This window comes from Lissotriton helveticus, chromosome 4_1 (genome assembly GCF_964261635.1).
Source record: "Lissotriton helveticus chromosome 4_1, aLisHel1.1, whole genome shotgun sequence".
In the NCBI taxonomy this organism is placed as follows: domain Eukaryota; kingdom Metazoa; phylum Chordata; class Amphibia; order Caudata; family Salamandridae; genus Lissotriton; species Lissotriton helveticus.
In genome coordinates, this window is record NC_136063.1 from 2,026,971,711 (window position 1) to 2,026,985,579 (window position 13,869).

General features: G+C 48.2%; 1 protein-coding gene across 1 annotated transcript in view; it reads right to left on the minus strand.

Moving 5' to 3' along the window:
- TBC1D8B (TBC1 domain family member 8B) overlaps positions 1-13,869 on the minus strand; it is a 1,086,956-nt gene that overhangs the window by 140,390 nt on the left and 932,697 nt on the right. The window contains exon 15 of the mRNA XM_078688663.1: positions 10,125-10,193. Coding sequence (XP_078544789.1) covers positions 10,125-10,193 — 69 coding nt within the window. The remainder of the gene's footprint in view (positions 1-10,124; positions 10,194-13,869) is intronic.

Consider the following 13,869-nt stretch of genomic DNA (forward strand, 5'->3'; position numbering starts at 1 on the left):
AAGCACCAAAGTGCATGAAGTTCTCAACCCCAAGCAGACGTTTCTTCCTCCAACTGCACTGTTTTTAGACTTAGAAGTTGAACAGGGTAACTGTTAATCAGCTCAAATGGAAATGCCACGAGAAAGGTCAAAAGAAGGTTCGAATTCCAGTGCAGAGCAATCAACGGAGTCAACAAATAATGCAAACTTTTCAGAACATGTGCCACCAGTTGCAATTTCAACCAGTAACTTTGGCCGGGCATAGACATATATGCAGACAAAGCAGCTAAGTAGCCTTTTACTGTAGCCACTGACAAACCCTGATTTGCAAGAGACAATACAAACCTCTTGATATCACGCAGGTACGATAATTAATGCTTTCCAACTCACGCCTTTGGTAAACATGTTTATTGCTAGTTAGCTAAAACATTCCTCAAATATTCAACGGTGTATATAAAATCATACATTATAAACTCCAATTCATTCTGTGGCATAAAATCGGCCTATATATTTTGAAATCACATTCATATATTTTACAAAGGTACGTATTGTAATACCATCAGTACTACTAAAACACATAGAAATAGCTGATCTGATGAACAGATTCTTAAGTTAACTGCACATCATTTTGGGTTTTCTTTCCAGTATAAAGACCGGACAAATGCAGAACATGTGTGCAAAGGACTTAATCTAGGAACAGACGTGGAAGAATGTTTCCATGTGTGTGCTACTTATCCCCCATCAAATAGTCCAAAATGCAATCTTGAAACCTAAAGGTTTGTCTCCGATTAAAGTGTAGGATCAAAACAAGTTTGTGGTGCTGATTTTTAATGGGTTCCTGGCATTAGTGGTCGTTTTTCTTGGTTTGAAATATTCCAGGTAAATATGTCTAGATTTAATGTTTACTTTCCATTTTCGTATGTCCATGAAGGTACTGTAGGATAGATTGCGATTCCACTGAAGTCCCATTTGGAGTTCTATTAATATAGTGTTAATAGATAAATGGCATAGGGTGCTTTTCCCAAGTTCCAGTTTGTGGCAAAGGTGGCCTTTGAAAGAGCACCTAACCAATATCATAGCAGTGCAGAGTTTAGTGACAGTGTTTGCTCTACTAAATTAAATTATAATCAAATTTGGTCTTGGCTGACCGAATTTGCCAACCTAAACATACATTTATAAAGTGTAGTATCTGAATAAATTAGCTAGCAGTTTCCCGCTAATACTTCCAGCCCGCAGGTTAAAGTTGGGAAAAAGTTTGCATTTAATACTCTGAGCAGTGATTTTAAAGCTGGACCCATCAGATGTTGTTCGATCTTGGCATGCGCTAATCTTAGCCACACTGCTTTGCTTTCCAGCACTTGCATATGCAGTTCCTGATGCCCTGAGACTTAAAATTCCACCATTAGATATTTTTTTATGTAGTGCTGGAAATGGATGGGGCATAACTTCTATGTTCAACTAGTGCTGCGTTAATTCTTTTTTTAAAGTTATCATTTAGTATTTTCTTGGTTTATTTCAAGTTTATTAGCTCTGAAGTACGTATTTAAATACATAAGTATATAAGTTAAGCGAGTGTTAGAGACCTATTATGGTATAGTCAGGATAGCTGTATCATCTGCAAATTGCAAGACACATAATGGATGCCCATTGATGCTGGGTGGACATGGTCTTGTATTTGCAGCTGTCAACTCTATATGGGCAACAAACAGAATAAACAGAATCGAAGGCAGGACGCATCCTTGTTTTAGTACTGTGTTAACAAGTACCTAGTGAAAACAGGCCCAACATCCCTGTCAGCTAAAATCAGCACGACCAGTAGTTTAAAGCAAGGCTGTGTATTTGCCCCCCTACTGCAACTTGTATACAGCGTAACTGGGAAAAGCCCTCTCCAACAGCTGTCTGGTGCCTCCCCGTCTAGGCCACCGCCCTCTACACATCCTCCAATACGCGGATGACATTGTCATTATGGATCACACCAAAGAGGGATTGCAAAGCGCCTTGACCAGCCTCCACAACTACAGTATGACGAATGACCTAATCACAAACCCAGACAAGACCAAGATCCTCATACAGGGAAGGCAAAAGAACAAAAGACAAACCACATGCACCATAGGCTCCACGACAATCAACTCAGAGCAAAAATATAAGTACCTGGGGGTCTGGTTCACAGAGTCTGCCCATCCCTTTGCCCACAAAAAAGATCTGATTAAGAAATCGATGGCCATTACTTACGGTAGATCTAAACTCAACAAGTTCAAAAGTCTGTCAGCGGAGGGTATAAGGAAAGTCATCCAAGCTTCCCTCCTCTCAGCTCTCTCATACGGACATCAAGCGTATCAGGGTGCCTGCTCGAAAATATTAGAGCGGGCACAGTCCCCGGCCTACAAATGATCTTTCAACTTCCAAAACATCTCTCCAGGGCAAGGCTCAGGCTGGAGTTCGGATTGGTCAAGCAAACACTAACCCTTGATGCCGACCTCCTAAAATATTATATTCGAATTCTGAAATCCACAGAGAAATCCCTAAAGAGATGCCTCAGAGACAACTTTGATAAATATGGCTCCCCGTGGAACAAGCAGCTTGAGAGAGCTATGGTCGCCAAAGAAATAAATAAACCAGCACCTTTCATCTCATATGCTATCTGGAAAAAGTGCATTAATAAACATGTTCAATCAGCTTTGTTCCTTTAAGACCACACTAAAACACCATCTCTCCTGGCCCCACTAAATGTCTCATATATGGTACCCAAACCCCAGACATATCTATCTGCCTCCCTGAAAGAAAAAACTAGAAGAGACATCTAGTACAGAGTACAGAGTACATGCGACTGCTGGCATTCCCAATAGCGTAATTTAACCGGGACTGGGCAAACCAATAAACAGGAGGTGCATGTCGCCCGGCCTTAGCTAATGAAAGAAGAATCCTGCATAGGGAATTATACCTGAACAAAAAGTAAGCAGCTGCCTCGAGGCCTTGGCAATATGTTTTACACAAGAGGAACCTCATATCCCGGCGCACTGCGGAAGATTCATACAATCTATCTAGGACACTTTCCAGCCCGTTCTAGTCCCCTACCCTGCCCACGTATAGACCAAAAGCTGTTCTTGGATTACTTTAAATAGAACACCCCGAAAGTACCCAGACCGCGTCTTGAAGGAAAGAACTGAGCCCGGAGAAATTGAACGGCTTCATCCAAACAACAGTTTGATGTACATCGCCATAAGGTCGCAAAGCACAAGCACTTCATAAGAGAATTAGGAACAATGATAAGAACCAGCGGTGCTCTAGAAGAATTGAAAGGAAGGAAAACAAGGTCAATCGATGAGCTAGAGGGTGTGGTGTGGTCTGGTGTCGGAGCGCGGGGCCTCGCGGGACACAAAGGACTGGCACACACGTTGTTCAGTTAGTGGCCAGATCCGAACTGAACCACGCCCAGGTCTCTGGGTTATTTATTAATTAACTCACGTGCTGGCCGAGCACACGCTGGGCCAGCCCACAGTGGGTGACGTTGTAGGGGCCTGCGGAGACCACCCCCTGGCAACCAGTGCAAGGTGGGCTGGTCCACCTAGTACAACATTACATTCCTCCTTTACCCAAAAAGCAAATGAAACGAACACAGAGAGAACATCATAAACTTTTAAACGGTTATTATCAGTCTCTGATAGTAAAGGCACTTATTGAACAGTCTTACTTGAATAGCCAGAGTCTTCTCTGCTTCCGTCTCACAAGGGCCGGCAGCGGGCTACAAAGTCTGGTACCTCTGAGACGGCCTCGGATGGGGCTGCAGGCTGTACCGACCTTGGCTGCCTCGATCTGGAGGGCTCAGAGGCGCACTCGTAGGACCGTCGTCTATTGGCGCCGACAAGCTGCTTCGGGGCTCTTGGTCTTGGACTTCTTCAGGGACAAGGGTGGTTCAGCACCTTCTTCAGGCATGGTCGGGGGGGCAGTTGTTGGCTCCGCTTGGTTCCAGAGGGTTGTCCGGTTCTGGGGTGCATGGCATGTCGGGTGCAGTGAATTCTTCAAACTCGTCGGCCAGAATCTTGTTAAAGAATGATACGTTCCGAGTCACCTTTTCAGCACCTCGAGATGCTACTACCATTGTGCCCTTGGCTTCCATCACTGTCCATGGCTCCAGTTCAAAGGGCAATCTAAAATTCCCTCCTGGGTGACGGTCACGCACTAGTACACGATCGCCAACAGCAATGGGACTGTCTTCAGCTCGCCTTCGCCTGGATACTGCTTGATTGGTTGTGGTACGTCGGGCCATTGACTGGTTCGGAGGGTTTGGGGATTCAGTCCATACCGGGCGATGCGGGATGGTGTCGGTCACTACTCTGCCGAAACAGAGACCGCTCGGAGAAATCCCGGTGGTGCAATGAGGTGTGAGGCGGTACTCTCGAAGGAATTGGTATATGGCATGTTCTAGGATTCGACCATCAGACACGGCTATCTGGATGGTTTTGTTCAGTGTGCGCATCAGCCTCTCCACCTCTCCGTTCGCCTGTGGCCACCTAGGCCTTATCCGGCGATGCTTGATCCGGTGGGATGAAAGGTACTCGGAGAGCTCGGTGCTGGTGAATGGTGGTCCATTGTCCGTCCGGAGTTCGCCAATCAGGGTTGCCATTATTTTTTCTACCTCTGGGATGACTTCTCCCACTGCTGTGGATGCAAGGATCTCCACTTGCTTCTTGGCGGTTTTTGGATTTCACGATCCCTTGGTGGGCGCCATGTGCAAGGAGAGCGGCTTGGTGAGTCAGGCGCTTGGCGAGGACAAGGCGAGAACCTCTCAGGAGACAGCCATCAGCGGAGACTGACAGTTTGTTACGCACCTGGTATAGGGCTTTCAGCGTGGCCTGTGCTTCAGTCGTTCGGAAGGGAGATGGGCTTTGGAGTGGCTTCCAGGAGAGCGCTCTCTGGAGGCAGTCGTCATCTTTTGTAGCCTGCACGACTTCTTCTAGCGACATGGGGAGAGGCCTGGACCTTTCAATGTTCATCCACACGTACTCTTCGGTGGCGGTGGCTTCTGCCGCTTCTGTCTCTGACTGGTCTGGCGTGCCGAGACAAGAAGTCTGTGGGATTGTGGGTGCCCGGTCTGTACTCTACCGTAAATTGGAATTCTTGAAGTTGCAGCACCCATTTCTCTATTCTCGGAGGGGGGCGTGAAGAGGATCCTTGGAATAATGGAATGAGGCGTTTGTGGTCAGTTATTACCACAAACGGGTGTCCGTACAGATAGATGTGGAAATGGCGACAACCCTACAGGATCGCTATGGCCTCCTTTTCGATTTTAGAGTAGCGCTGCTCCACGGGTGTAAGAGTTCTGCTGGCGTAGGCGACAGGGGCCCACTCTCCACAGGATTTCCGTTGAGCAAGTACCGCACCAAGACCTGTAGGGCTGGCATCTACTACTAGCTGGGACTCGTGCCTGGGGTCGAAGTATGCCAGCGTGGTGTCGGCGGATAAGACAGCCTTGGTTCGCTGAAACGCCTCGTCTTGCTCCGTTCCCCACACCAATTGGCTGGTGGTCTTGGTGAGGTCTCGTAGAGGGCCTGTCAGATCTGAAAGATTTTGAATGAAGCGTCCGCAGTATGTCACCATGCCTAGGAAGCTGCGGACACCGGACACTGACGCCGGGGCAGGAGCACTTTCAATGTCTTTTACTTTGTCTGGATCGGGGCCAATGCCCCTGTTGGAAAATCGGTATCCGAAGAAACTGATGTCTTTTCTTAGGAACTCGCATTTTTCGTGGTGGAGGGTGCATCCGCAGTCTCGGAGTCGAGTTAACACTGCATGGAGGCGTTGAATGTGTTCTTCCAGAGTAGGTGCATGCACGAGAATATCGTCACTGACGTTTAGGACACGTCTAACCCCTGGAGGACATTCTTGATTATGTTTTGGAACACTTCCGCGGCACTGGCAATCCCGAAGTTTAACCGGGTGTATCGCCATAGTCCTGCATGTGTGGAGAAGGTCGTGATGGGGCGAGAATCTGGATGGGTCGGGACCTGGTGGTATCCCGAGCGGAGGTCCAGTTTGGAAAACCACATGGAAGCCTGACAGCTCTCCAATGATGTCGTCTATGGTTGGGGTCAGGTGGCACTCGCGCTTGATGGCGAGGTTGGGGATCCTCATGTCCACACAGATGCGGACATCATCGGGTTGCTTCGGTTTCTTTGCAACGACGATGGGTGACACCCAGGGGTTGGTGCCACATACCCGTTCTATGATCCCGGCCCTCTTGAGCAGTCACAGCTCCGCTTCCACTTTGGGGCGAAGATGAAATGCTATCCTCCGGTGACTGAGCGCAACAGGGGCAACGGACTGGTCGATATGCAGATGAATCGCCGGGCCTCTCAGGCATCCGATCCCTTCGAATAGGATCTCGAATCTGTCCAGCAGGCCGTCTAGGCCGTGAGCATGAACGGTGAACCAAATTGAGGTCTTGAGCAGTTTTGCAGCCAAGCAGGAATCCGGATCCTTCCTGGGACACATACACTTTAGCCTGCTGGCGGGAAGCGTCGTGGGACAGGTTGGCGTGGAATACGCCACACAGTCTGAGTGGACTTGCACCTGGGTGGGGCGAAGTACCGGAAGATTAGGTAGCTTCCTGTAGACGTTGGCTGCCATGAGGTTGATGGTGGCTCCAGTGTCGATAAGGGCGGCTACTGTCTGGTCCTGAACTTTGACGTCACACATTGGCGTGGCTGGCTGGGCAGCTGAGAGGGCGTTCAGCATTCTGACTACGTGCATCTGCGTCATCATCGTCCATGTCGCTGCTGCCTGGACATTCGGTGGACGGTTCAATTGCACACACCCTCCGAGGTGGGCCACTCTGTCTTCTTCTTGGTGTGGATCTACACACTTTTGAGAAATGATTTATTTTCCCACAGGCACTGCAGGTTTTCCCTTGCACCGGGCATGTTCCTTCGTGAGGGGACGGGCCTCCGCACCAACCCCAGGAGCAACTGCGTGAGGCCTGTGAGGTCGCAGTAGGCTTTGGCCGGGCGGCTCTGGGTCATCTGTGCGAAGGGCGCACACTGGTTCCTCTTTTACTGCGGCCATTGGCTTGGTGTCCATGTGCGCAGCTCTGGGTTTCGACAGTTGTTTGGAGCGGCCGAGTCTCAAAATCTTTCTCATGGGCATGTTGTCTAGGAAGATGTCTTTGCGCAGTTTGACAGACGAGCAGCCCTGGATGAATTGGGCACGGATCTCGTCATCTTCATCTGGAAGTGTGCTAGCTCTTTGGAAAAAATAAAAATAAAAAGTAAAGGGTATAAATAAATTATACCGGACAAATCTAGAAATAGGACTGATTTGTTGCTTGAATTTACGAGCCAAAAAAACAAATTGTAGGGCTGGCATCTTGTTTCTTAAAAAGCTCTTGGAGTCTGGCACAGAAGACGTCCACGGACTCCTCTGGAAGTTGGCGTGCTTGGCGGAGCAGGAAGCGCTCGTAGTCGGGGCTGGCGAAAGACTCGAAGTAGGCTGTGATGGCGTCACGTGGCGTAGTTTCTGGATGGTCCAGCCTCTCTGATGCGTTTAGAAATCTTATGAATGTCAACCCCGCCCAGGTGTAGCAACATGTATAGTCTCCTTGGTGCAGCGATTTTGGCGGCCTCAAAGAAGTTCTCGAGACGCTCAACCCAGACGGCGGGGGCCCGGTGACAGCGAAGGGTTCAAGCGGGGACACTGTAGCCATGATGGCGACGGCAGGGACATGGACCAGCGGGGCAACCAGCGCGGTGTAGGCAGTCTGCATAGGGCTTCGTAGACAATTTTGACGCCCACTGGGTGAGCTGTGACGGCAGGTGGGGAAGCTGTTGGCAGGTATGCCCCAGGTGCGACTACGGGCGTAGTCTAGATGCAGTGCAGGGGGTGCAGGGGTGTGGAGCAGGCGGTGCTCCGCTTATGCAGGGCAGAATGGAGGCACAGTTGGCGCAGGGAGATGTGTCCACGTCGCTGGATATGGGCACCATGCAGTCAAACAACCTCTCAGTAATGCGGGGGCTGAGCTGGGGGCCCCACCGCATCTTGATGGGCAAAGCAGTGAGGTGTGAGTCCAGTAACACGGAATTGTCCCGCCCGCCGGGGCGCCATCACCGGCACAGGCTGTGGGCTGGTGGAGATCGGGCCGCAGCTACAGGCGGCGTCCGCGCATGCGTGGCTGGTCTTCCCCAGCGCGGAGGCTGCCACGGAATTCACGCGGCTGAAGGCCTCACCGGGGCAGCAGCACACGGGGGCAGCGGCACTCTGGAGGCATCCGCGGGAGGTACCTGGAGCCCGGAAGGAGGTTCTGCAGGAATGGCAGGCCGGAAGACGGTCACCCTCAGTGGCGTGTGCGCATGAGCAAGTACACCGGGGCGACGCAGGTCCAGCGGGAGGCGTGGCAGGGGCACACCCGCGAAGGTGGTGCCGTCAGCAGGCACGAAGGTGGCGGCGGGGTGGTCAGACCACCTCATTGCCAGTGTGGTGTCGGGGCGCGGGGCCTCACGGGACACAAAGGACTGGCACACATGTTGTTCAGTTAGTGGCCAGATCCGAACTGAACCACACCCAGTTCTCTGGGCTATTTATTAATTAACTCACATGCTGGCCGAGCACACGCTGGGCCAGCCCACAGTGCGTGACGTTGTAGGGACCTGCGGAGACCACCCCCTCGCAACCAGTGCAAGGTGGGCTGACCACCTAGTACAACATTACATCGGGGCTGATCAAGGACTTACAGCCAAAGTTGCAAAGCACGAGCACTTTATGAGAAAACAGGGACTACTGTTAGAACATGAGTTGCCCAGGAAGAACGGAAAGGAAGGAAGATCCGGGAAACTGATGAGCCAGCCGGGTGACTCTCTCTATCGGGCCAGTCGCTGAGTAATGGACCAACGTAATGACAAAAAGAAGCCCCCAGGCACATAACACCTCCACTTTATCAGAAAGTTTAAACCTCACAAGCAATGCTAATGCTTTCTTTAGTTTTTTTTAAACTGTATTTTATTGTAATGCAATGGTTTTAATTAACTTATACAAATAAATTAATAAATAAACACTTTAGCACTGATTAGCAGTGGTAAAGTGCCCGGAGTCCTAACGCCAACCAAAAGGTCAGAAAAATAGGCGTAGGAAGTAGAACGGTTTTTTGATAATTGTTCAAATCAGTAAGGTCATTTTGTTATTTTTTTTGTACCACAAAATGTTGAAATTGTCTTTTATTCTGCCGTTTTGCAGCAATCCAGTCACTTATCTTTTTTCGGCAGGATTTCAGCAACTTTTTTATGTAGAGCTTCTGACCTATTAAATTAGTTACCTGCTTTAACCATGCTTCTTACTCTTGTGTCTCTCGCATTCAAAAGTTGGCACTTTTTAAGAGTGTGTGCATTTGCAACAAAACTACTTATGATAATGCCCTAAAGTTTTTGAAATCTAAGTTTATTTCCAAAAACTCCAGCAAAAGCACTCTGTTACTTGACTACTGGACCTTTAGGCCCTAATAAACGTCACAATGCTTTATATGGCAGCTGAGTTTTCGCTTTTCTAACCATTAAGCACAATTTTGCCCCTTTCCTCAACAGCTTAGGTAAATCACATCTCTTTTAGGAAAATGTCAATGCACTCTGTTGCAATCACGTTTACCATGGTATGTAACTGGGTATCATTAGCAAATGGCTAATATTGTGAATCAATGATGTACATTATGCTGAGCAGGGAAATAAGACATATGAATGAAACTGGAATCAAAGAAAGAGGATGCTGAAGAAGGCTGCAAGCCTGGCTTATAGTTTCTGCAGATAAAGGGATTTGGGCCATTTACTGTTAATACTCTTAATGGTTAGCAAAATAGGTATACAGGTGAACAAATACTTGGCTACATACAACTTTGCTTGATATTAACATGTTTTACTCGGAAAATAGCAAGTTTACATCAACTGGTGTCAGACTTTCATCCTTGTGTGGTACATACATTTAGTCCTTTGGATGGGTAACTCTACACTTTGTCTACAATACTTAGAAAGGATAAAAAGCGAGTATAAAAGGCTATTTGAAAATATGTTATTATCACTAACCTCAAAAGAATGCAATGCAGACCTAGTCTCTAGCATGAATTTTAAACATTCAGTTTCTTGATAAGTTCATTAAAACAAATCGACTACCTTGAACAGGTCATAAAGGTCTTCCAATTCATTCACTTTTAATTTTACATCTTGTGATACAACTCGAAGCTGAAAAAGAAGGAAAAGCAAATTTATCACATCATCAAATACAATATGCCAATATAAAGAAAGCCATCTCTTATAACAAATAGTATGAATACCAATTTGTATGTTTATAGAAAAATAAAAAAAGTGCATATTTCAGTCTCTAGATTTAAAACTTTCCAAAGATAATGGATGTGTTATTTTTCTGGATTTTAAAAGTTATCATCAAGCCTTTCACCTTAAACAATCAGCATTTTGACTCTCTGCTTTCATTTATGTATAGATAATGAAAAATCAATTATAACCCCATTCCCTTTTAAGGAGTTTTTGAAACTGGAATTCCAGGTAGGCTAGGGCAGGCGCCGTAGCCAGGCAGGAACCCCCGGTCTAGTCAGGGCAAGAGAGGAACACACTGAGGATAACCCCTGCTCACCCCCTTGGCAGCTTGGCACGAGCAGTCAAGCTTATCCCAGAGGCAATGTGTAAAGCGTTTGCGCAACACACACACCGGCAACACACTAGGCACACTACAAAAGAGACTCCACACAAGGTTATATAAAAGTAGTCTTTGTATTATAAAAACACATTAGAATATATATATATATACACTGTGCCAACCGGCACCAGGTAGCAATTTACAGGGGAATATTTACAAGGCAGCGTCAATCGGGTCGCTGCCAAAACCATTGCAAAAGTATAAGTAATCAATATGGAACCCCCAGTATCTACTGGCACGATCATAAACTTAGCATCATATCAACATGAGGCATAAAAGACATTAGATCAGGCATGAACCAAATGACCTGACATCAGGCATCCCCCTAAGCATAAATGCAACATTATAAGGCGTGACCCCAATAGGCATAGATCACATTCAGACATAATACCCATGATGCATCCCATTAGGCGTAAAACACATCATTCATTACTACTTTAGGCATAATATGGGGAATCTCATTAGGCATAAACATATACTCTAGGCATCATCTACGCATTATAGTATGACCTTAGGCATCATCATCAGTGTAAAAACATGAGGCATAATCTTATGGGCATGGGGCATAACACATAATCAGTAGTGCACACATAGTACCACATAAAACAATTGCCCCCTAAGTTGCAGATGAGTCTCTGACGCCACTGCGCCTGGGGAGCCCCTACTCTGGGACTCTCAAGGAAAGGAAAAGTTCCTCCCACATTGCAGCTTCCTGATACGACCGCGCAGCTGTGTAAAATGGGGCCCACAAGTCCCTGACCAAGTGGGAGCCCCTCTTTGGAACTCTAAGATTAAAAATGATGTGGCACCCAAAATACTTCCCAGTTGGACACCCTCTGGGACTCTAGATTTAAAAAATGCCTCCTGTTGCAGCTGCCCGCTTCTGCGGCGCAGCTGGGATCGAGGTGAGCCCCACAGCACCCACGTGGCAGCCCACTATAACAATTGCCCAGCTGGAGCCCCCTTCTCTGGGGCTCGGGAAATTCAGCAATGCCCCCTCAGTGCAGCTGCCCACTGTCAGGCAGGGCAGCTGTGCAGGACGTCAGGACGTCAACTCGGGCCCTCCTGGTGCCCTTCCCGGCACCCGCGATGCTCCCCTGAGCCCCTCACTCACCGGCAGTCCGGGCCTTCTTCAGTCCATGCGGGGAAGCTAGGTAATGTCTCCCGGGAGTAGCAGCTCGCTCCACTGGTCTTCCGCCGCTAAACTGCTCCTATACGCGCGACCTTCCCTGACTTCCTGGTGGTCGCGCGATCGCGGCGGCTGGGTCTTGGGTTGCGGCGGTGATTTCTTTTCTGGGGGCGATGAGGGGTAGGCTCCCTCCTAATTTTAAAGTATAGCGTGCGGTGGGCACCCGCTTCTTGGTGCTTTTGGTGGCTCAGGCCGCAGCGGTGATTCGCGGGGTGGGCACCCGCTTTCAAATAAAAACAATTGCGGCATAAAGCGTGGTAGGCACCCGCTCTTCCTGGTGCAACGCAGGGTGGGCACCCGTTCCCAAAAAATAGCATAAAGCGGGGTGGGCACCCGAGTCAGGCTGAAAATATGCGGGGTAGGCTCCAGTCGTGTTTAAAAAAGGCAAAAGTGTGCAAAAATGTGGGGTGGGCTCCCACTGGTCTCAGGAGCGCATCGGGGAATCCCACGCGCTGGGGTTCCCTTCCAGCATGGCAGCAGCACAGCGCTGCAGGGTCCACGCTCGTTCTTGTCCTGGGTAAAATATAGCGCTCAGGAGGCACTAGGGAAGCAAGCAGGGTTGGGCAACGGTCAGCAGCCTTCAGGGCAGCTCTTCCCCAGCAGAGTAGCAATCCCTTGGGACAGTCAAACGCAGCGAGGATGGCAATCCTGAAGGGCAGCAGCCCTGGCTCCAGCGCAGCTCCTTCCCAGTCCAGTAGAAGGTAGAGGGGCAAAGTGGGGCACAGGGGCCAGCACGCAGTGCCCCACGGCGGTTCCTCCAGGCATAGTGTCCCCTCCAAGTCAGCACAAGCACAAAACCCACATGGACTCACTGCCCTTGTATTTATACACCTCTCTGCCCTGCGTCTGGAAGGGGGTAGAAGTTTCTGGAAGGGTCTGGGGGTAGGGGCTTCTGGAAGGGGCTTGGAAGTTCCAGTCCCAACTGGCACTGGGAGGGATTTAGTAGGGGGTGGAGCTAACCTGGTACAGGGCAGGCACTGACCTAGTCAGGGACAGGGGATTCCTCCGCCCACTACTCTAGTTGCAGACCTCCCACTCAGCCTGACCCTACCTCCCTGGAGCCACCCACTCCTCACCAGCCCCGGTCACTTCTAGAAACAGACATGCAGGCAGGCACACAGCACACAGAAATGCCAACTTCTAATATTGGCATTCCTACAATAGTAAAAGTAAATAAATCTGTGCACACCATTGGCAGCATTTATCATTCCCATTCCACACATATCAAACATGTCATACTCATTTTGTTTTATTTAGGAATTATCCCATAAGGGGGAAGTTCCCAATGTTAGCCTATGGAGGGCAGAGAGCGCACACACTCTGCACTGCTAACCAGTGCTAAAGTGCCCAGAGTCCTAAAACCACCAACACTAAGTCAGCAAAACGTCTAGGAGGAAGGCAAGAAGTTTAGGGATGACCCTGCAAAAAGGGCCAAGTCCAACAAGGAGTTTTACAGTTTATGAAACCACCAACTACCTTATCTCCATCTATTTTTAAACGCACTTCACCTCTACTTCAACCTTTGTTTACATCCATTTCAAATGACACTTTGTCCTTTAAACTGTACTACTTGGCACAATTCACTAATTAGAATTCTACAAACACCTATATATTGGCCTTCCTAGAGATGTAAATGTTGTAAACTTGTTCAGATGACAAGTTAATCCCTTTTTCGGATGCTCAGACATTATTTACATTTCCTTTCCATTGTAAAAACAAAGATAATTTATTATCACAGGCTCTATTGGATGCTTTACCCAAATATAACAACTTCAATTCTCTCACTCCATCAAATAATCCGTTCCTTAGAAGTACCCTTGCTTTTCTAAAAAACTCTTCAATCAAAAAAGTATTAAAATCCTCTCTCTTGTGGAAAGACCACAATCTAATGTGAGGAACAAGACTTAAAAGTCCCTCAGTTTACATAAATGATCTACTACTAATACAACACAACCCCTATTTTTAATATATATAAATATATGCTTTTGATTACAAGAACGTTTCTGACTTTTGGC